Genomic DNA, 23,983 nt, shown 5'->3' on the forward strand with positions numbered 1-23,983 from the left:
TCTATTATTACCACTGCAACCTTTTATTAGAGGATCAGTGCCTTGAAAGCCCGTAATATAGAGGTACTAGTTGTATGGGTCAGTGCACGCGTCCCACGCTCATCATGCAGTAGTGTCAGCATGCAGTGTGTCTAATTAGTGGTGCTTGTGAAAGCAAAGCATAAATATTGTTATCTCACACCCAAGGGCCTCTGGGTGCCCCCAGGGGCCCCTGCCATGTCTTAGCGCTGGCATGGCAGTGGGCTCTTTTGACTTTGGCTAGGGTACCGAAGGAGGCTCCCAGGGGCCCAAAGCCGATGTGTTTTGCATCAGCGAGCACCGTATTCTTGAGAAAATCTGTCTGTGTAGTTGGTTTTGCTGTTGATTGAGCTTGCAGTGAGACTGAATTTTTATTTGTTGGGAATAACATTCAAAGACTCTCTCGAATCACGTATTAATGACTGAAAGTGCCTTTGGTTTGAACAGACAAGACAGCAGCAGAGGCACAGCACTAACACGACCAGCCTGTGTGCGGTGTGGACAGCAAGTGTCCACGTCCCTCCGATCGTTTGCTGAGTCAGGAGGCACCGACTCGCGCTGCTCTTTTTTGTTTTCCTCTATATTCTTATCTCATTGACCCATGAGCTTTGACGTTATGCTCAAGTGACGTCTGGTTTCAGGGCTCAGATCGTACCATGCGTCCCTGGAAGCGCCGGATCCCTGTTTTCGGTGGAGTATGAACTTGTTTCCTCTAGCGCAGGATCTACTGGATCGTTTCTGCCTGGATGTGTGTTTACGGTCGGATCATTGCGCACCTGACACTCTTTCACTTTGCCAGCGCGCGTTTAATGAATGAACCGTTCGCTTTTTCGTTCTGCTGAGGGATTGTACCGTGTCCGACCTTCATTGCGGAAAACAACCGGAGACTGATGTGAAAGCCTGCCGCTGAAGTACGTGCTCCCCGAGCCTTGATCCAGCGGACGGTTGTTGTGATCATGTAAGTCTGCATATGATTCTTGCTTTGCCATGATCAAAGCCCCAATAGCGCAAAATTGACAGTAATGCTACAGTACCATGACATAAATATCAATGCAATGCAATAAATATCAAACTGTTACAGGGCATTGACACACTGATATTTGCACACATGCATAGCTGCGTGTGCAATAATAATAATAACAACAGTAATGGTATGTGTGTGTGTGTGTGTATAGGCTATATATATACATATATATGAAATAGACGAATATTATAATATGCATATAATAGCCTATGTATAGACACAAATATTGCATTATAACCTGCATTGCATAAAAATGTGAAATAATAATTATTAGCACATAACTACAACAATTATGGACTATCAAAATATATACAGATATATACTATAATGCATTTAGGGCTCTTAACTGCAAATGTCTTTATGTTTTGTCCTGAGCCCTGCATATGAAAATTGGCTTCTGCTCATCAAATAAATAAATAATATTTTACCATAATACTAAATTAAATTATTATTTAACAGTATATATATATATATATATATATATATATATATATATACATACAGTAAATGGTATACCAGTGAGGTGACTTAACAGTGAGGTGAGTTAACAGGTTTTTACTGTTTTATATATATAGATTTGTCAGCTGTGGTTGCTAGAAAATCACAGTAAAATACTGCCTGTATATTTTTCACTGATAACTGTGTGTAAGTGATTTAATGTTAATATACAAATCTACTTGAACTAACAAAAAACTGAGCTGCGAAGATAATTCATTGTTTTTACTTGCAAAAAAACACAAATTTGACAGTATTTTACTGTAAAATTACACATTACGCAGTGTTGAACCAGTTACAGTACTTCACTGTAAATGGAATAGTAACTTACAGTTAAGCAATTTACAGGTATTGAACTGTTGCATTTTTTTTATTTTATTTTTTTACATTTTTACAGTGCAGAGAGAGTTGAGGATTGTGTGTAAATGCTGTGAGCTGTGATTGCTTATAAAAAGACAACCGGTTGGATTGTAATTGCAAACCACTAAAGGCTTCTCTATGTCTCACAGGTCTGTCCACATAGTGGCCCTGGGTAGCGAGTGTCCTGGGGGCGTGGGGCCTGGGGATGAGACAACTGGCGCGGGACAGATCCAAGGTGGCTTGTTGTGGAGTTACCTGGGCCACGGAGCTCGGGAATTGGATCCAAACTCGGTGACGCCATCGAGGCATCCCTTGAATCCTGCATTTATGGAGTACCAGTCTAGAGTGTTCGGGGATGTCAGAGTGATGGTGCGGGATTGTCCCAGTTGGGTGAGTAACTGAGTGAATGAGAGAGGGATGATGGGATTCTAAAGTAGGATTAGGGATTCTGCAGACTCTGGGAAGGGAGTTGTTTCCGGCTGATTGGAGGACTAAGAAGAATTTAGCTATGGAAGTGATATCCATAAGCTGATTGGTGGAACAGATGCTGAGCTACTGAGATATGCCCTCTTAAACATCACAGGTTAAAACCTTCGTTTTAATCGCAGGACATTTTGGACAGTGACTGGGCGAGTGTGCGGAGCGTTCTGGAGCAGGCCGACATCGTGGTCATTAAGTACTCTGTCAACGACAAACTGGCATTTCAGCAGGTCCGAAACGTCTACGCCCCAAGACTTTGCCCTCTTCTTCGACACTGGGGTGTTCCTGTGATTCTGGTAGCCGTGGGGGCGAGGCTAAATGGTGAGATGCGATTGGCTGTTTCTGTTTTGCATTTGTTTAGAGTTCATTTGAGGTATTTTTCTCCATTACGAAGTTTTAAAGAAAAATAAATGACTGTCAGCCTTGTAGTGCAGACTTGCGAGATAATGACCTTAATGGAAACAATTTAACTAAACTCTGGTTAAAAATTGCCTGATGGTTTTGCTTATGGAATGTGTGCTTAAGTACTGTAAGCAGAGCAAATAATGTCAAGTACTAATGATAATTAGGATTATGCATTATTTAATCTTAATTACTTCATGTCAATCAAGGCATTAGACGGTAAAATTGTCTTTTAAACTTTCCTGAAATGACAAAGAGCAACATTCACGTAACTAAAATAAATGAAACATAAATGTGGTGTTGAACTGGTTAATCTTAATTTATCTTGAAAAGCAACACAGCATATGAGAAGCTTCTGACTTCAAGGAAAAAGAAGTCTGATCGAGCCGAGATTTGGAGGTCTTTTGATGTGCTGAACGCGGTTGCGCCATGAGCGTTTGTTGAATATGCTCATAGGTAAACATTTATAGACTCAAAGCACTTAGACTACAGATTTGGCTCCATTCGCTATAAAAGCAGCAGCTCTGTGCTCACAGTGTGACCTTTGAGATGTATAATTCATTAAGATGTGATTCCATCCAGCTACAACATTTATCCCTGAAGGATAATGGAGGAGAAACGAACACGATGGGTTTGTTTAAGACTTGCGGAAGGTTCTTAAGCAGCATTTCTCAAACTGGGGTTTGCAGATTTGAAGAAAAACTACAAATTAATTCAATCATAAAAATCACAAATTTAAATAATGTATTTAAAAAATCCTACTAAAATACATATATTTTATTTGTTTTTATTTGAAATATCTTGTTCATTTGCATGTGGTTATTAGAGAATGGCGAACATGTGAATGTTTTTAAATGACTGAAAAATGTTGCTATATTCTTAGGTGGTATCTCAAGTAAACATTTTATGCCAAAGTGAGTCAGTTGACAAAATACTGGGAATCCCTGCTGTATATTGTAAATTGTAATTGTAATTCAGTCACTTGGAAATGTAATATGGTACAAACAGTGTAGAATTAGTCATTCAGAGTTTAATGGATTAGTCTACTCAAATGTAATATTCTGTCATCATTTACTCATCTTCATGTCGTTCCAAACCTGCATTATTGTCTGTAGTTACCTTTACAGTACATCAAGTAATTAGTTTATAATCGGACTAATGTCTCAGTTGGACTGAAAAGCCATTATATAAACACCTCATTCGACCTGATTGAGCTAGATCTGAATTAAATTTTGATTGAAAGAGGTAAAATAATCCTGTAATAACTCTAGCAACATTATGCACGTAAACGTTGGAATCTTTTCTCAGATGGATTCAAAAGTACATTGCACAGTGCTATGACTCGTATGTTAACATCTGGTTTAACATAATCAAACTTTCAGACTCTGAAATCAGAACAAAACATATAAAAATACCTTGTGGAAGACAAAAGGAGATGTCATTGAAAAATACAATGAAAGTCAGTGGGCTCCAATGGATATCTTATTTTGAGTTCTACAGAAGAAGAAAAAAGACACATATTTGGAATAACAAGTAAATAATGACAGAATTTTAATTTTTGTCTGAACGGCCCCTTTAGGATATACACTAAAGGGTTTGTTTATTTCTAATAGTCCTAAGTATGAGCAATAATGCTGTTCATGCTAATGAGTTTGTGTCATGAGAATTGTGCTGTATTTCCTGTTGCTTTGCCGTGGAGAGACCAGAGGCAAAATGAGAGTGTAAACATGGTCAAAACATGCTCACACATACTCTTTTTCCATTTCTCTGGACCTTTTCTTTTATTGGGTACAGTGATTCATACCTCTTCCTGCCCGTACCCTCTTCACGTCTCTTTCTCCACTCTTCCATTCTCACTCCATCTATCTCTCTCTCCATTTAGCTGTCTTTTCTTGCTATCATTTTACTTGCTCTCCTGTTCCCTGAGGCATTCGCCCTACTGGCTGGGCCAGCACCTCCTAACACACACACACACACACACACACACACACACACACACACACACACACACACACATACACACATTGTTTTTATCCAGCTATCCCTGCTCTCTCATTCTGTCACTGCCACTCTCTCTCCGCCCTTCCGCACACACATGTACTGATGTTTAAATTTACGCTGGTATAAACTTGAGCTGGCATGCGTTGTTATGTAATAAAGGCTCAGATTTTGTTGCTCCATATGTCTGCCTGTTGACATCTCTCTTAATGTTATGTACTCTCTGTCAGTATGAGTCATGCTTTATTTGGCCCCTTGCTCTACAAATGTCATTTGTGTCTGCATCAGTAATACGTTTGCATATGCATATACACTTAAAAATTGGCATGTGTGGTTCCATGGAACCTTTCCACTGCACAAAAGGTTCCTTAAAGTGGACAAAAAGTTCTTGAGATGAATAAAATGTTGTTTACACTAAGAAAAATATGGTTATTTTAAGAACTGTTCACTGGATGGATCAATGGATCTTCAATGGCATCACTGTGAAAAATGCCTTTTTAAGAGTGCATCACATTTTTATTGTTTCCCTCTGTCATCCTCCACAGATGAAGGCCCGCCGTGCACATGTCCTTTGTGTGCGTCCGACTGGAGCAGCTGTGTGCCCCACAGTGAGGGGCTCCAGCTGTCCAGGGACCTGGGGGCCACTTACCTGGAGCTACCCTCTCTAAACAACTTTTTTGTGGGTCGTTACTTTGGCAGTGTGGTAAGTGTCTCTTTTTCTCTTAATCATTGTTAAGAATTCTCATTAGTATGCAGAAGAACTGTACTTGTGGTTTAGCGGTTCCGGGCTGGTAACCATAAGGTTAGAGGTTCAATCCTGGTAAGGGGTAATTTATAAACTCCATGCCTCGGGTGAAATATAAAACCCATCCATCACCACTGAGAACTTGAGCAACGGTCACTCCAGGGAGAGTGTAATAAGTGTACTGTAAGTCATTTTGGATAAAAGTGTCTGCTAAATGGCTAATTAAAATTAAAATTTTAATAGCGTTTAAGCTCTCTTGACAGTTTCTATCACATGCAAAATGGAGACAGTAATTTTTTCATCCTTAAGCTTAAACACAACCATAAAACATGTTTACAGAAATGCTCATACATTGGAAGCGTATGGGGCAAGGCATTCTGAAAGGATCCCTTAAAGGGTTAAATTAGTGGAAGACGAATAAAATATGGGGACAAAATATCCAATATTGGTCAATATATATCTGTAATTGGCCAATATCCATATATATCAGCCGATAACCAGTATGGTTTAGGTGGACTAATGCAACTAATTAAGATGTGCACAAAATTGCTGAATTAAAATCAACACTTATTTTATACAATATTTTATTAGTCTTTTTTTTATAAAAGCTGTGCTTTAATATTATTTCCTTTTTTGTTTTCTCATGATCTCAGCTTAATTTTCTTATGATCTTGGCATAAGTTATTTTCTTGTGATTTTGATAAAACATTTTTCATGGCCTTCACACAACAAAAAGTTTGTTTTCTTGTGATCTCGACTTTATTTTTGTTGTTGTTGTTTTTTGTGCCCTAAAGACACAATTTTGACATTATTTCTAACTAGCAGCAAATATTCCACCATGTTTGGTGTGATTTGTGGTGTACTTGGATGTTATTTTCATGCTTGCCTTTGAATCTTCCCACAGCTGGAATACTTCATGATTCAGTGTTTGAAGCAGAAAGCCAAAGAAAGGCCAGACAAACGGCGGGGTCACAGGTTTAACGAGCCCCGTCCCCCTCATTTGGACCAGCCAGGTTAGTGGCTGATGAGATTTTCCCTCATTATTATGTCAATGATGTGTCTAGTGAAGTAGACCTCCCAAAAAGATCCTCATACATCTTTCGACTTTTCCGCTTCCCTTCAAACCTGTCTAATTTTGGCTAATCTCACTAATAAGTACTTGCAATTTGCCGGGCATTTTATCTTAATCTCTGCAAAGCAGTCGGGCTGCAAAATATGCACAAAAAGGCAATGAACTCGTCTGCCATTTAGATAAAAGGATTGTCTGCTAAAGGCTAGAAGGATTCTGCTCAAGATGAGCACTGCTTCGACTACTGACACTTAGAACGAGAAGCCAAAGCTTTCTGTAGTTTGTTGGTGTGGCTCCAGCACCACTTAGGTTCTTTTTATAGAGCACAGCCCATAAAATATGAAGGGTATTGAATGCTGGGAAACCGTTGGTGTGGCCTCAAATGAATGGTTATGGAGTGCATAAAATACAGCAGTAAAATATGAGAAATGTGCCTATAATATAGACATGATGAATAAACAACATTGTTTGTTGTGCTTGTTCTATTTCTTTTTAACGCATGCCATTAATGTGGCCTTCCCATAATCTTCATTGTTTGGGATTTGCTTTCATGTCATTTTCTCATTGCTCCCATCTTATTACCGTATCCCTTACTCATCCCGTCTCCTCTGCTTTGCTTGTCTCATCATTCTCTTTCTCCACCTTGTTCCCTTCACACTAAAAAACTTCCTTACCCACCATCCTCCTCTGCTTAGCTCACCTTGTTTCTCCCTTTCTCTTTACCCATTTCTTTTATCTTCCTCTCCTTCACATCCTTTTGTACTTCCAGAAGTTCTTTAACATTCCCTACAGGAAACAATAATCACAGATTAGATCTTTTTAATATCACAGTTGTTTCTCCTAGACAGCAATACCATATTGAACACATGCAAGGACGCATACTTTGAAAATACACTGGAAATAGAGATTTAGCATACTTGTTTCAGCATACTATGATTTGGGATTATTTCAATTCTAATTTGAATGTAAGGAAGTATCACTTTAATTTCTAACTAGAAATGCATAAATTGCATTTGAAAGAAAAAATGCACATATGGCATCCAAACAGTTTTTTTGTTTTTGTTTTGTTATTTACAAGAAATTAATAATTGTATTCACCAACACATACATTAAACTGATCAAAAGTGTCAATAAAAACATTAAATAAATAAATGTTACTGTACTTTTGGACTTTCATTAATGAAAGAATCCTGAAAACAATGTATAACCATTTCCACAATTATGTATTAAGAAGCACAGCTGTTTTCAACATTGATAACAATAAGAAATGTTTATAATGTCCATATAAATGTTTCAAATCAGCATATTAGAATGATTTCTGAAGGATTATGTGGCACTCAAGACTGGAGTAATGCTTCTGAAAATTCAGTTTTGCCATCACAGAAATAAATTACATTTTAAAATATATTAAAATAGAAAAAGTTATTTTAATTTGCAATACTATTTTAAATTATTACTGGTTTTTACAAAGTCTGTAATCAAGTCAAAAATTTCAATTTTAACTGACATTTCACTTTACTTCATGTCAACAATTGTCTCATTTTTTGACTATTCAAAGGTATTTTAGAACATCTGACATCTCAGCTTTGAAGTTGATACTTGATTGAAACGTAACTCAGACCCACATTTAGTCTCCTGAGCTATAAAGATCAACATCTGAGCAATAAAGCTGTCCTATAACATCCCATCCATGTCTTTCAGCGCGCCTTCCCCCGGTGAGAGTGGAGGAGTCCTCCTTCTCTCAGGACTTGCAGTGGCTCCTCGAACGCGGCGTTCAGTTCGCAGACGTGGCGTTCTATGCCGGGGACTCTGGGAAGGAGCTGGGCTGGGCGCATGGGTCCATTCTGTGTGCCGTCAGCCCATACTTCAGGCTGTTGCTGGTGGGACGACAGGCCTGGGAAAGGCCTGTTTCGCGCTGCACCTGCAGGGACAGAGACGGCCCCCACTCGCTTTTGTCCACCTGGGATGGAGGCATAGATGATCTACCCAGAGCAGACGGACACCCTCCCGGACACCTTTCACGGCTGGTTGTGAAGGATCCGCTGCTCTGTTTATGCCTGTGGGAGACGTTAATGTTTCTTTACAGAGGTGAGAGAGAACGTGCGCTGCTTGCAATATTACGGCTGATGTTGTTCAAGACAACTGCAATATATTGAAGTTTATGGCTTTTTTTTCCCATAAGAATAACTCAGCCGTTTCTTTTAGACAAATTTAGATTAAACAAAGAGCAAATGGGGACCTTTACTAACGCAAAAAAATTTTCTTGAAAAAACCCCCACTAATAATCATAAAACATTTTTTTTTTAAATAAATTTTAAATGTTTACTTATGTATTTTATTTTTTATTTAATTTCTGAGAATCTGATTCTCGAGCTGTGAATAATTACATAATACATTTTAATATTTTAAATACATTTTAAGTATTTATTTTCTTTACTGATAACCTAATTCTCCTGAGCTATGAAAAAGATGCTACCCAATCATATAAAACATTAATATTTTAAATAAACGTTAAATATTTATTTGTATTTTATTTTATTTACTGAGAACCTAATTCTCTTGAGCTATAAAAAAAACATGCTATTAATCATATAAAAAGTTTTAATATTTTAAACAAATTTTAAATATTTATTTAATATAAAAATATTCTAAAATGCTAGTAATCATATAAAAATATTCCAAATACATTTTATTTGTTTTATTTTATCTTATTTATTTGACTGAAAATCCAATTCTCCTGTGCTATGAAAGAGCAAATTTCCTCTAGGTAGAGCTTCTTTTATTGCTGGTGTCCCGGCAGCGTTTCTTTTTCCATGAAGAATCCTGTCACAACCGTAAATATGAAGCGAGATTAGCATTATTAAAGGAAACAGTTTGAAAATGCTTCCTCAGTTCTGCTGGTTTAGGCGTCTCAATTGAGTTACAGTTGAAATTTCTCTATCCTATTCACTGCCTTATCTCTTCAGCTCTGCAATTGTGTTTTCTTTGTGTTTGAAAAGAAGGATTTTTATAGGACGGTTTCATAATTAAAATGGCTTTAGTTTGGAGGCTGTTTGTTCGTGTCTAAGGCCTGGCTGAGTTATGGTTCTCTACATGTGCATGTATGATGGCAGACCACTCTATGGGACCCTGGAGCTGTGGAGCTGATTACCATGCATGGGAGGACAGAGAGATCTCTGTGTGTTTGCACGCGTGTGTGTGTGTGTGTGTGTGTGTGTGTGTGTGTGCATGTGCTTGTTGTTCTGTTTAAGTGTGTGTGTGTGCGAGTGTGAGACTGTATAGGCTTATGAGGCAACATAAGAGAGAAAAGCCAGAAGATATGATATACAATATTTGTGCCTCTATAAAATATTTTGAATTTACGGTTATGGTAAGTGCTGAATTTCACAAAACCTCTCAGTAACATGTCATGTTATATTTTACCACAAAATCAAAAGAAAGAATTAAAGAATAATTTTTTACTAAAATAAAAAAGTAAATAAAATAATAGTTTACCCCCAAAAAATCAAAAGATCAAAAAAATCAAAAAAAGTTTTGCTTAAATAAAATGTTGACTGTTTTTGGATCATTACGATTTTTAGCATTGTGTCAATATTTAATGACAGTTAAGCACCTTTTCCTCCCAAATTCTTATTGCTGTTATACAATACAAACAACAATTAATAAACACACATTTTCTCCTTAAAATCAAAAGAATAATAATCTTTTGCTTAAATAAAAGGTTGTCTATCTATCTATCTATCTGCTTGCTTGCATTGTGTTTTTATGGCAATTAAGTTTTTTTTTTCTTTTTTTTATGGTATACCATAAGACAATAAATAAAAAGTTATCATATAATATTGATATTTTATCATAGTATTTGTAACTAACTTTATTTTATGCTGATTTACAATGAATTGTTTTACAGTAATTTACAGTACCGAATGTAAATAAACCAAAAAAATCTCAAAAATAAACAAAAAACCTACAGACGCCTTATTGTAAATATTGCACTCAGTAATTTTTTGTTTATATTTCCAGCTATATGGCAAACATCTCCTCTTACTATACACACATACAATGCAATTATTGCATACAATAACACTGACACTTAGTGGTTTGAAAGCAGCATCGTGCAACTTTTTCAGTCACTGATGCTGTTCAGCTGTTGTTGAAATGCGCTATTCAAATCAGCCATGTCTAATTTATTCTGTGGTAATTCTGTGGTTTATTGTGGTAACCCCCTTATAATAAGGGGTTACTATGATAAAGCAAGTAGTATTCAGCTGGTCTTGTATCTTAACATGGTGGCCCATTTAAAATGGAAAGGGAAAGTCACATTTAAATGTCATGACAATAAAGTCAAAGCATTTCCTTTATGCGTGTCCTGGACATGCTTTGTGACATTCACCCAAGTACACAATTGTGATTTTATGCTTGTATTAGCCTGCCACAACATTCCTCATAAACTGGGAATATTACCTTCCGTTCCCCATTCTTTGGAACCACTGATGCAAAATGGAGGCTGAAAGGATGGACATGCATCTCAATCAGGTGTTCAGATGAGGCTTTAACAGTCCAGGAAACAGGAATTGATATTATAGACTCATTTATCAGAGTGAGGCCATGCTCAGAAGGTGAGAAGGTGAGCCCCATATTGATGAGATCATCTCACCCTGCTGCTGATATATAGTGTGATTTTTCCAGAGGCCATTTTCCTCCCGTGAACCAAGGGCGGTCGTTACATTAACGGAAATGATGCATGGAAACTCATTGTGCGCGATATTCTTTCGGATCAAATCCCACTCGGGTGGTGTCTAGACAGATTTACGAATGAGGCCGAGTTTATATTAAATCAGCTCAACCCTGACGGATGAGCATTTTTATGTGACAGAACAGTGGAAACTATATCTTTACAGTGAAATAACACCAGTTAAATATTGGTTTTATTTTCTTAGCTGTCACCAAGAATACTTGATTATTGTGGAAAACAGCTGTTTCACCACCTTGGTATAGTTAACAGAGAAGAGAAAACTGAGAAAAGGCTCACATAACCTTGTTTTTGATGTTGTAACTGAATCCACTAGCCCTGTGCACTGGGTTCTTCATTGGCATTGATGGTTCCATGAAGAACCTTTAACATTCATGGAATCTTTCACAAAAGTTTCTTTAGATTTTCAAGATGTTCTTCACATGGCTCTTTTAAAGGAATAGTTCACCCAAAACTGAAAATTCTGTCATTAATTACTCACCCTCATGTCGTTCATTTTCGGAACCCAAATTAAGATATTTTGGATGAAATCTGAGAACTTTCTGATCCTCCATAGGCAGCAACGCAACTGACACACTCAAGGCCCAGAAAGGTAGTAAGGAGATCATAGAAATAGTCCATGTGACATCAGCGGTTCAACCTTAATTTTATGAAGCTACGAAGACACTTTTTGTGCTCAAAGAAAACTAAAATAATGACTTTATTCAACTATTTCTTCTCTTCGGTGTCAGTCTCGACGCGCATTGTGCATTCCCTTGCTTGCAAACAAGGCGCAGCATATCCGGGTTCTACGTCAGAACGCCAGCTCCTTGCGTCGTGGTACTCTCGTGAACACGCAGAGAAGACTGACACGGAAGAGACGAAATTGTTCAATAATTTAGTTATTTTTGTTTTCTTTGCGCACAAAAAGTATTCATTGCGGCTGAATTACTGATGTCTCATGGACTATTTTACCAATGTCCTTACTACCTTTCTGGGCTTGGAACGTGTCAGTTGCGTTGCTGTCTATGCAGGGTCAGAACACTCTCGGATTTCATCAAAAATATCTTAATTTGTGTTCCGAAGATGAACAAATGTCTTACGGCTTTGGAATGACACGAGGGTAAGTAATTAATGACTAATAAAATTTTCGGTCCCACTTTATATTAGGTGGCCTTAACTACTATGTACTTACATTTCAATTAATCATTTGGTACAATGCACTTATTGTGTACATGCGTGTTTTTACATTGTACTTATATTTTTTAAAATACCTATATGTAATTACATCTGTAATTAATTTCTGTAATTACATTTATATTTACACTGTTGTCCAATCCCTTACACCGTAACCCACCCTTAAACCTACCCATACCACCAAACCTGTCCCTAACCTTACCCGTATCCCACCACAATAGCAGCAAATGTGTTTTGCAATACAATATGACCACAATAAGTACATTGTACTTATTTTTTGATGTAAGTACATAGTAGTTAAGGCCACCTAATATAAAGTGGGACCAAATTTTCTTTTTTGGGTAAACTATCCCTTTAAGAACTGTACACTGAAAGGCCCAGAATGGTTCTTCTATGGCATCGATTTGAAAATTCCCTTTTGAAATCTTTATTTTTAAGAGTGTACCTGAGAGGTTGAACTGTTGGTTAAGCTTCAGCAGATCTGAGCAACTAGTGTAAAAGGTCGAGATTTACTCCGCGGTCAGCCGGACAGCCAGTTAATGCATGTGTGAGCAAGATGCGTTCATGGGTCAGTTAGTGCTGGTGATGTGTATTTTTTCGCAGGGGCCTGGGAATGGGAATACCTGGAGGAAGCTATTGCTGAAAAACTGAAGAACCCTTTGGCTGTAGCCCAGCTGATGGACAGGATACGCTCATTTGTTGGGAGAGAAAAGGTATCCATCTGACAGACAGGAGGCGCTCTGATTATAGAACTGGACTGTGCAAAAGTGTTTTCTAATGATTTGCTTGGTTGACCTGATTTCTCAATTCTAAATGTTCACAAGTACTAACAGTATTCATCACCTCAGATTGTGCACTGCAGTGTTGATTCGTTCTGCTTGCAGGCCCACAGGGACACACCCACACCCCGCTCTCAACAAGGTCCTTTGACACTGGGAAGTCTCTTCAATTCCCCTCTATACTCTGATGTCATCTTCATGGTGCAAGGCAAGAGTCAATGCTAACCCTGCATGTGCATGGACATGTACACACACAGGCGCACACAATGGTGCATTGATTCAGAGTGCTCAAAGGTGGAAAGTACAAGGGAGGGGCTTGTGTTTGAGTCAGAGCTTCTCTGTAATGCTTGACTCCATGGGTGTAACTTAAGTGTGTTTTAAGAGGTCAGCTGTGCGTCTGCTTGCAGGAAGCGTGCTGCCAGCGCACAGAGCCGTGCTTGTGGCCCGCTGTGATGTTATGGCTGCCATGTTCAGTGGGAAATATGCAGAAGCACGAAGTCGTGTGGTGCCAATACATGGAGTCTCGTCTGATACCTTTCTAGCTTTCCTGGAGTACCTCTACACTGACACCTGCTGTCCAGGTGAGAGTGTGGTTTTCAAGGATTTTGAAGCAGTAGTGTCCAAACCTTTCCTGGACAGACACTATTCACCACAGTCTAGTTTTAACCCCAATTAAACACACCTGGACCAACTAATCAAGGTCTTCCAGCTTACTAGAAACTTCCAGGCAAGTGTATTGGAGCTGGTTGGCAGTGTTGCCAAGTCTGCGGTTTTCCTGCGGAATTGGGCTACTTTAACACTGTTGCTGCGGGTTGTTTTTCATGTCCGTGGGTTTAAGTAACCACAATAACATGATATTTAGCCTCTAAAATGTGAATTTTACCAGGGGAACCCTGCCAAAAAATGTGTATTTGCTCCCGTCAAAATGCGACTGAGCTAGTTTTGAGTAGCAGTTGAGCAGGTTTGTTGTGAAAACCTGGCAACCCTGCACTGTAAAAAAAATTCTGTAAAATTTACGGTAAAAAAATGGCAGCTGTGGTTGCCAGAATTCTACTGTAAAAAATACGGTAGCAACATTTTAGGTTTTATGGTTTTAACTTTAATTTACAGTTAAATACCGTAATTTCTTTAACTGATATAATCTTAATATACCAACCTATTAAAGTACTGAAATCTGTTTTGTTTCTTTGAAATACACTGATATCCACCAAATGCAGGTGATGATGAGAAAGTCACATGATGAGCCAAAGCCCATCACAAACAACTTTTAAACAATAGAATATACAGAAGGTGCACAGTGTGATTCACACAAGCACTAAACACCATCATGGTGAGACTCATTAAACTGAAATATGCTATAAATATTAATTTAACAACATTAGATGTAACATACAACCCTAATAAACATAACTGATACGAAAAAAATAAGAAGAAACATAGTTATTTCAAAGAAAAAATGTCAAATTCAAACAGAATTTGAAATGGAACGCAGGGAATTCTGGGAACGTCAGTTTACGGGTTTTCCCTGTAAATTTTACAGGAACGTTCCATTAACAATGTAACAGGTTTTTACCGTAGCATTTTCACAGTTTTTTACCGTTAAAATCACGATCATTTTTTACAGTGTGCTGCTTGGAGAAAAACCTGAAGCAGGACAACCCTGCCTTAAAGGGATTACAATGTAAATTGTCATCATCCTCACCTTCATGTCATTACACACCTTCTGTTGAACAAAATAAGAACTGTCCAAAACATCAGACCCTGTATGGACAAAAACAAACAATTGGATTTTTTTTCTTTAGAACAAAATGAATCTAACTATTGCTTTAAAGGGATAGTTCACCCAAAAATGAAAATTCTGTCATTTACTCACCCTCGAGTAGTTCCAAGCCTGTATGAATTTCTTCGTTCAGCCGAACACAAAGGAAGATATTTTGAAGAAAGTATGTAAGTTAACCAGGCTGTTTTGGGGCACCATTGACTTCCATAGTAGGACAAAAAAATACTATGGAAGTCAATGGTGCCCCAGAACTGCTCTGTTTCCCACATTCTTCAGAATATCTTTGTGTTCAGCAGAACAAATGTCGCTTTTCCCCACATGTTACGGCACAGTACGGTTCAGTACGGCTCACTTTTGGGGGGTTTTCACTTTTTTTAGTACCACCTCAGCCGAGGTTCCAAGCGAGCGTACCGTTACCAAACCATGACGTGTAAAGTCTGCTGATCACTGATTGGCTGGAGAACATCGTCACTGCCTGCGCCATTGAATTTACGGCACGAGACACAGAACAGACCCGCTAGATTTAAATCAGCACAGCCAACGAAGGATCGAACGCAACTCTTTTGAATGAGCGCACCTTTCTTTTAACAACCAAAAAATGGCTATTTCATTGTCTGTTGAGGAAGTACAGACATTCCTCTCGTTGATAGCCGAGGAGCGAATCCAGTGAGAGTGTAATGGAGCGACGCGGAATTGAAAAGTACTTGAAAAGTGAATAATCCCGCCCAATCTAAAGCGGTACTAAACTGCAGTGGAAACACAAACCAAGCCGTTCTGAACCGTGCAAGCCGAGTCATACCATGCAGTGGAAAAGTGCCAAAAGACATTCAGACAGGTTTGGAATTACTTGAAGGTGAGTAAATGATGACAGAATTTTCATTTTTGGGTGAACTATCCCTTTAAATGCTCTTATAAAATAGATAGTTCTGGTCCTGGATGCTGATTGGTCAATAAAGTGTTTCAGGCGTGCTAAATTACACTATGGCTGCATCCGAAAACTGAAAAATGCTGCCTTCGGAGGACACATTCCAAGGTTGAAAGGCATCTTCCTGTCTCATGAGATACCTTCATCTGATCGATTTTTGAAGGCAGCATAGATGTAGCCTTCTCTGCCTTTGATATCCACAATCCTGAGCGTTCCATTCCGTGACCATTGAGAAAATAAAAATAAAGATGGCATCTGAAAGTTGCGTTTGGTGGTTAGTTTGTGTCTAAATGTATATTTCTGATGAACTTTTTGCACTTTTAATTAGTATTATAGTAATTAAATATTCGTTTAGTTGTCACCAAAACTCGTTCTATTTTGTTGTAGATCATTAAACCGTTACACTGCCTCAGATGCCTGTCCGAAATCAGTTTCGTGAGGTGCCTTCGTGCAAAAACGCTGCCTGCAAAGTCATTGCCTCATGAGGCAGCGAGACAGCAAGTCAGCTGCCTAAGTTTTCGGATGCAGCCTATATCAGGGGTCATCAAACTTCCTGGAGGGCCGGTGTCCTGCAGAGTTTAACTCCAACCCTAATCAAACACACCTGAGCCAGCTAATCAAGGTCTTTCTTGGTATACTTGAAACTTCAAGGCAGGTGTGTTGAGGCAAGTTGGAGCTAATCTCTGCAGGACACCCCGGCCCTCCAGGACCGAGTGTGCTGACCCCTGCACTATATGATTCAGAGGACTTAACCTAGCCACAATAGAAAGTAGTTTTAAAGAACAGCATTTATTTGAAATATAAATATTTTGTAACATTGTACATTTTTTATTTACTTTTGATCAGTATAATTTTTCCAATAAATAAATACAATTTAAAAATGGGATCTTATTGACTCCAAACTTTTAAATGATAGTGTAAGTTCTTAATTTTTTTATCTGATTAGTTAATAATATTAATATTTACAATATGAAGTGAGAATAAAGGGGTTCTTCTGTATGTTGTGCCTAACAATGGCCTTTTTATATTCACTGTATTGTGCAACATAATCCAAATGTTTCAATCACAATGATGTAGTGATTTAGGTTGTATTTATCATTAAACAATGAAGGAAGGTTTAGTATGTCAGATTGTTTCACTCATTCTGTCAATCAATGTGTTGGATGCTTCCCTGCTCATATCAAGGACGTTAAACAACAATGTTGAGAAAATAGATGCAAATAGAGACTGAGCTTGATTGACAGATGGTGAATATTAACTGAGGTTGATGGAGGGGGAAACAGGAGGTGACTGACAGTGCTGTGTGCCTGTGTGTTCAGCCAGTGTGCTGCAGGCCATGGCCGTGCTTGTCTGTGCAGAGATGTACCAGGTGAAACGACTACAGCACCTGTGTGAGGTGTGTGTCTGTGCGTATCTTCAGAGTATGCCCAGTCGAGAGCTAGCGTCTACGGGCATCAGTGTGATTCGCTTACTGAAGAGAGCAAAGGTGAGTCTGTACATTTCTATATCAACAGGAGTGTTTGATGGCCTTTTGTTTGATAAATGTGTCACTTCTTTGCTTTGAGTGCTTTGGACCCATAATATCACTATATTTTCACTATACTGTACTGTACAGTGGGGAAAAAAATAATTTGATCCCCTGCTGATTTTGTATGTTTGCCCACTGACAAAGAAATTATTAGTCTATAATTTTAATGGTAGGTTTATTTGAACAGTGAGAGACAGAATAACAACCAAAAAATCCAGAATTTTTTTTTCAAAAAATTATAAATTGATTTGCATTTTAATGAGTCAAATAATATATATATTAAGTTATATTTATGGGCATTTTATGCCTTTAATGTGAAAGAATAGTGGAGAGCTGACAGGAAAGCATTTGGGTGAAGAGTGAGGGGAGCAGGATCGGCAAAGGACCTCGAGGCGGGAATCAAATTCAGGTCGCCGTCAGCACTGTTGCGCTATATGTCGACGCACTAACCACAAGGTTATCGGTGCCGACATGAGTCAAATAAGTATTTGACCCCTTCGCAAAACATGACTTATAGTACTTGGTGGCAAAATCCTTGTTGGCAATCACAGATGTCAGACGTTTCTTGTAGTTGGCCACCAGGTTTCCACACATCTCAGGAGGGATTTTGTCCCACTCCTCTTTGCAGATCCTCTCCTAGTCATTAAGGTTTCGAGTCTGACGTTTGGCAACTCGAACCTTCAGCTGCCTTGACATATTTTCTATGGGATTCAGGTCTGGAGACTGGCTAGCCCACTCGAGGACCTTAATGTACCTCTTCTTGAGCCACTCCTTTGTTGCCTTGGCTGTGTGTTTTGGGTCATTGTCATGCTGGAATACCCATCTATGACCCATTTTCAATGCCCTGGCCCTGACAGTACATGGCCCCGTCCATCGTCCCTTTGATGTGGTGTAGTTGTCCTGTCCCCTTAGCAGAAAAACACCCCCAAAGCATAATGTTTCCTCCTCCATGTTTGACGGTGGGGATGGTATTCTTGGGGTCATTCCTCCTCCTAACATGGCGAGTTGAGTTGATGGCAAAGAGCTGGATTTTGGTCTCATCTGACCACAACACTTTCACCCAGTTCTCCTCTGAATCATTGGCAAACTTCAGACGGGCCTGTACATGTGCTTTCTTGAGCAGGGGGACCTTGCGGGAGCTGCAGGATTTCAGTCCTTCACGGCGTAGTGTTACCAATAGTTTTCTTGGTGACTATGGTCCCAGCTGCATTGAGATCATTGACAAGATCCTCCCGTGTAGTTCTGGGCTGATTCCTCACTGTTCTCGTGATCATTGAAACTCCACGAGGTGAGATCATGCATGGAGCCCCAGTCCGAGGGAGTTTGACACTTATTTTGTGTTTCTTATTTGCAAATAATCGCACTAACTGTTGTCACCTTCTCACCAAGCTGCTTGGTGATGGTCTTGTAGCCCATTCCAGCTCTGTGTAGGTCTACAATCTTGTCCCTGACATCCTTGGGCAGCTCTTTGGTCTTGGCCATGGAGGAGAGTTTGGAATCTGATTGATTGATTGCTTCTGTGGACAGGTTGTCTTTTATACAGGTAACAAACAGAGATTAGGAGTACTCTCCCTTTAAGAGAGTGCTCCTAACCTGTATAAAAGACACCTCGGAGCCAGAAATCTTGCTGATTGATAGGGGATCAAATACTTATTTGACTCATTAAAATGCAAATCAAAATTCTTTTGATGGCAAAGCTGAATTTTCAGCATCATTACTCCTGTCTTCAGTGTCACATGATCCTTTAGAAATAATACTATTATGCTGATTTGCTGCTTAAGAAACATTTTTTATTATCAATGTTAAAATCAGTTGTGCTGCTGAAAACCGTGACCCATCCCCCTTGTTATTGTAGCATTATTTATATATTATCATTGTATTTATTAATAGTTTTATTTTTCTGTTATTTTTGTTTTAATTTGTATTAATTTTGTAAAGTAGTTTTGTCATTTTTATGTACTTTTGATGCACTTTTTTGCCTATTATTTATATTTTGCTTTAATTTATTCTTATTTATGTTTTAGTTATACTTCAGCTGAAAATTATTTCAGGTAGTTGCCAAAGTAATTTCTAATTTTCATTAAAGCTTTTTTTCATCTATTTTTATGTTTTTCAATTAACGAAAATTATTTTTGATTGTTTTAGCTAACAACAACATTGTTTAATACACATTTGACCAACTGTATTACGTCATAGGATTTTTACATGCATACCAAAAATACGTACAAAAATAGTACAGTACTATCCAGAAATAACATCTGTGATATGTCCAACATGTTTATTAGTCTCTAACATTCCATCTAATCTCATGTTCACTCTCTATCTCTATCATCAGTGTCACAACGCTGACCAGCTCTATGTCTGGCTCCTCCATTTCATTGCCAATAACTACCTGATCTTCAGCCACAAGCCTGACTTCCTGGAGCTATCAGGTGAGCCGTCCGCTTGACCACCTGGAAAGGATGTTCAAGCACATTAGAACACACACAATCATCTCTAACCGTGACAAAAGCCAGATCCCAACACCCTGAGAGCACTTCTACCAGTTGGTGCTGCACACAAGCCCATGCAAATCATTACCCGCTTCTGTCAAAGCTTCATTATGAAACACTGAGGGCAACTGTAAGGTCACTACTGAAACAAACGAATCATCATCACACCTAATTAGTATGTCCTGCCCTTCCACAACCACTTGGTGAATAAATAAAAGTGTCGCCTCATGAATGGTGTATTTGTGAGTCAATGAATGGAACGAGCAAACTTTGACAGGAAAATATTTTATTTTCTGATTTTTTTAAAGACTTCTAATTTCTTTTTTTAAATACATTCAATGGGAAACAAATAGAGACAATTGCATTATTTTAATTGAAGAACAAGGTGGACGGATATTATGCTTTGTTTAAATATATTGGTGTTCAGCAGGAGGTAATGTTTTAGCAATATTTTCCTGTGATGCTTTTTTTGACAGACGAGGAGCGTGAGCAGGTGGAGCGACTGCGCTGGCCCTCCAGAGGTTACCTACAGGAGCTCAGCGAGTACCAGCAACGCAGACGGCAGATCCGCAAGTCTCGCTGCAGCATCATGTGACCCCTTCTTGACGCCCTGCGGACAGGAAGAGAGGGCGAAAAACAGAGGATGCAAATTGGAGATTCATTTAAATACAGGATCAAAGAGACCTTTGTTTGACTCCTGGGTTGACAGTGGATTCTGATGTACTGTATTCACACAAACTTTGACCTCTGACCCTGTGATAGACAGCTGTGAACTCTCACTGGACTTCTCACTGGTGGATCCTATGCGCCGATGTTCTTCTATGTGAATAATGCTTTACAAACGATTATGCCTGATTGGTGCAATAAACTTCCTCTGCGATGGATTAATCCCAAAGTATTAAACAGGGTAGGGTCAATCTTATACTCTTTCCAGAGATTGATATGTCACTCTCATGGTCAGCCATGTCATGTCATGATGAGATTTATTTGTTTCTGAATTCAGTGGTTACTCCAGCAATATGACTTGAATAAATTTCAAATATTTATTTTTTTTCCCCCATGAGATTAATTTGAATTTGATGCAACTATTTTTGTAACATGTACATCTGAGATTTTTATTTAAACTAATAATGTACAAACTAAGTACGCATCCAGCATGTGGATCGCTTCTTAATGCAGTTGGTATGGTCGACATAGAGCCGATTCTGGCTGTCTTTAGTCTAGTCCAGTTATGTTGACCCTCATCTCATGCTGAATAAAGACATTTTAGAAGGATGCGTGTTTGTTCTGAGAGTCTATGGCTTAAATCTAAACCATACAATGTAGCATACTATTGTTTGAAATATTCATTATTACATGCCTACTGTTTAACCATATGACCTGCACAGTATTTGATTAGTAAGCTAGTATTTCATCAATTATTTTTTTTAGTGGCATCATCTTGACTGTAACCAAAAATGGTTGTATTTAGCATTTTTATCTAATTTTGTGTAAAAATGCTGCACCTTTGACAGTCTAATCAACTGAGTAAAGTAGATGTTACAATTCATGATATTATATTGAAAATGGGAGGTCGAGCACATTGCATCATGATGCATGTTCTAAAACTAAACCGGCGGTTCTCAAGGGGTGGGTCGTGACCCAAAAATGAATCACAAGTCTGTTCTAACACAGTCATTGATGAAGGGAAAAGCAATGATACTGCAGATGAAAACTATCTAGGGTAACAGACAACATGAGCCAGACAGGGTTATAATAGTCAACTAAAATTTTGTTAAAAATTCAAAATAAATGTTTACAAAAACACAAAATAAATATAAAAACATTGTTTTTATTTTAATTTGGTTTACCTCAATAAACTAAAATAGCTAAAACACTTAAATTCTACATAGACAAAAATGTAATAAAATTGAAATTTAAAATAAAAACATATTACACACAATTTCAGTCATAATAAAATAACATTGCATTAAATTGTCGGTCAAATATGGTTTGTGCTGACCAAAATGTGTTTTGTGGAGTGAATTGCTGACTGCTGAGAGAAAAAGCAGTTTCTTATAACATTTCTTGAACATGTACAATACACAATTTTGGGATGGTGGCCACTTGATGTCTTATATAAAATCTGGGCCCTCCCTGAGGCTAAACCAGTTTTGAACCACTGATGTAATTGTTGTATATATTGTGTTTAATATTTTATAAAGAGGGACTGTGAAGTATACCTTCACTGCAGAGATCCGATTGCCTGCAACATGCCCTCAAGTTTTCCAGAACGGTCCAGACCGTCGACATCACTTCCTCCTCCAATACACTGTTCCCCTATGAAGACCCGAGGAACCTGCAAAGAATACATGGATGTAAATGAATGGAATAAATTACATGGCAAACGAATAAAGCATATGTGGGCAGGGCCAATGCTGCTGGTCAAGCTATTGGTGACTCAGCACTTGTTGAATAAGCGAGTAAAAACAATGTTACCATATATTATATAAAACACTATTATATAAGTACTCACGGTGCGCGCGCCTGTGATCTGCTGCAGATAGTCTTGTATGCTGCCCAAGTCACTGCGTGCACTGATGTCAATCAACTCCAAGTGTCCACTTTTGAATTTATACTTTGACAATACATCCTTAGCGAGTATGCAGTAAGGACAGGTCGGCTTCAGAAACACAACTACTTTATCACCCTTAATTTGCGCTTTAACAAATTCTGCCATTGCTCTTAACGTAACAAGCACCGCTTTTCACGACCTCTGAGCAGTTATTTGCAAGGTTTTGTGAGTGCTCGTTTCCTGTCGGTTCACACCCTTCGGAGTAAGGGCGGGATTAAATTTAACCACACCTCGGCCTCGGTCAAATTCAAAAGGGGTTGGAGGCACTATTGTGTTTATGAACGAATTTGGGTTTTCGAACAAATCTTGTAAGGGAATGAATCGTTCTCTTTCACCTTTGTTTATGGTTGTCTCCTTCACAGACTGACGAAGGTACAAACCAACTCTTAGTTTTCAGTCATGTGACCGACTCGAAGACCTGGAGGACAAAACATCCATAGAACTGCAGCACAAGCCTGTCAATTTTCCTAATATTTAGATCACCTCTCAAAAGAATAAAGAAAGGTATGTGAACAAAATGCAAGTTTTGGCCATTTGCGATCCATATGAAAGTTGGCTTGACGTTGGACGTTCGATATTCGCATATTTAGGGACCGTCTCTAAAGTTACATGCGATATTGGTATACATTTTTTCTAACTTCAATATGAGCAGAATGACTTACAGTCATAAAACAACTGTACCATTCGCACCCGCGGCAATATTTCAAACAGTGCGCCAATTGTAAAAACACTTAATTAGATAATACACCCACTGACATGTATACACCCACTGCTCCGGGTGTATGTTCACGGTGTGTGTGTGTGTGTGTGTGTGTTCACTGCTGTGTGTGTGCACGTTGGATGGGTTAAATGCAGACATAGACATACACCCACTGCTCCGGGTGTATGTTCACGGTGTGGGTGTGTGTGTGTGTGTGTGTGCACGTTGGATGGGTTAAATGCAGACATAGACATACACCCACTGCTCCGGGTGTATGTTCACGGTGTGTGTGTGTGTGTGTTCACTGCTGTGTGTGTGCACGTTGGATGGGTTAAATGCAGAGTACGAATTCTGAGTATGGGTCACCATACTTGGCTGAATGTCACTTCACTTCACTTAAACGATCAAATTCAGCAATCACCAAGAGGAGCGCCCACAAGATCCAGGGGGCGTGGTTGGATCCAGATCCAACTCCTCCCACCTTACATTTACCTAAACCCACCCCATCTCCACCCCTAAACCTACCCATCTCCACGCCCTGATCCCTAAACTCACCTCATCTCCACCCCTAAACCTACCCATCTCCACGCCCTGATCCCTAAACCCACCCCATCTCCACCCATAAACCCACCTATCTTCACGCCCTGA

The 23,983-nt window shown here is 38.8% G+C and overlaps 2 protein-coding genes across 3 annotated transcripts; one reads left to right on the forward strand and one right to left on the reverse strand.

Annotated features, from left to right (window-relative positions):
• The first annotated feature begins 502 nt into the window (after positions 1-502).
• Positions 503-21,297, forward strand: LOC306856074 (rho-related BTB domain-containing protein 3-like). 2 transcript variants are annotated; one of them, XM_079395079.1, is made up of 12 exons: positions 503-976; positions 2,047-2,287; positions 2,506-2,698; positions 5,323-5,480; positions 6,427-6,535; positions 8,293-8,679; positions 13,121-13,230; positions 13,402-13,504; positions 13,704-13,877; positions 17,321-17,487; positions 19,865-19,961; positions 20,498-21,297. In XM_079395079.1, coding segments are annotated over exons 1-12 (1,860 nt in total). In that variant the 5' UTR covers positions 503-974; the 3' UTR covers positions 20,617-21,297. The 2 variants fall into 2 exon arrangements, with proteins under 2 accessions (XP_079251205.1, XP_079251206.1); XM_079395080.1 differs by lacking the exon at positions 13,704-13,877 and having other exon boundaries at positions 844-976.
• Positions 20,495-22,832, reverse strand: glrx (glutaredoxin (thioltransferase)). The gene is made up of 3 exons (XM_079395081.1): positions 22,537-22,832; positions 22,244-22,359; positions 20,495-20,631 (listed from the first exon to the last, which is right to left on the reverse strand). Exons 1-2 carry the CDS (start codon positions 22,738-22,740, stop codon positions 22,246-22,248), a joined length of 318 nt encoding a protein of 105 aa, XP_079251207.1. The 5' UTR covers positions 22,741-22,832; the 3' UTR covers positions 20,495-20,631; positions 22,244-22,245.
• Positions 22,833-23,983: the final 1,151 nt, after the last annotated feature.

The sequence above is a fragment of the Barbus barbus genome (genome assembly GCF_936440315.1).
Source record: "Barbus barbus genome assembly, chromosome: 36".
Taxonomy (NCBI): domain Eukaryota; kingdom Metazoa; phylum Chordata; class Actinopteri; order Cypriniformes; family Cyprinidae; genus Barbus; species Barbus barbus.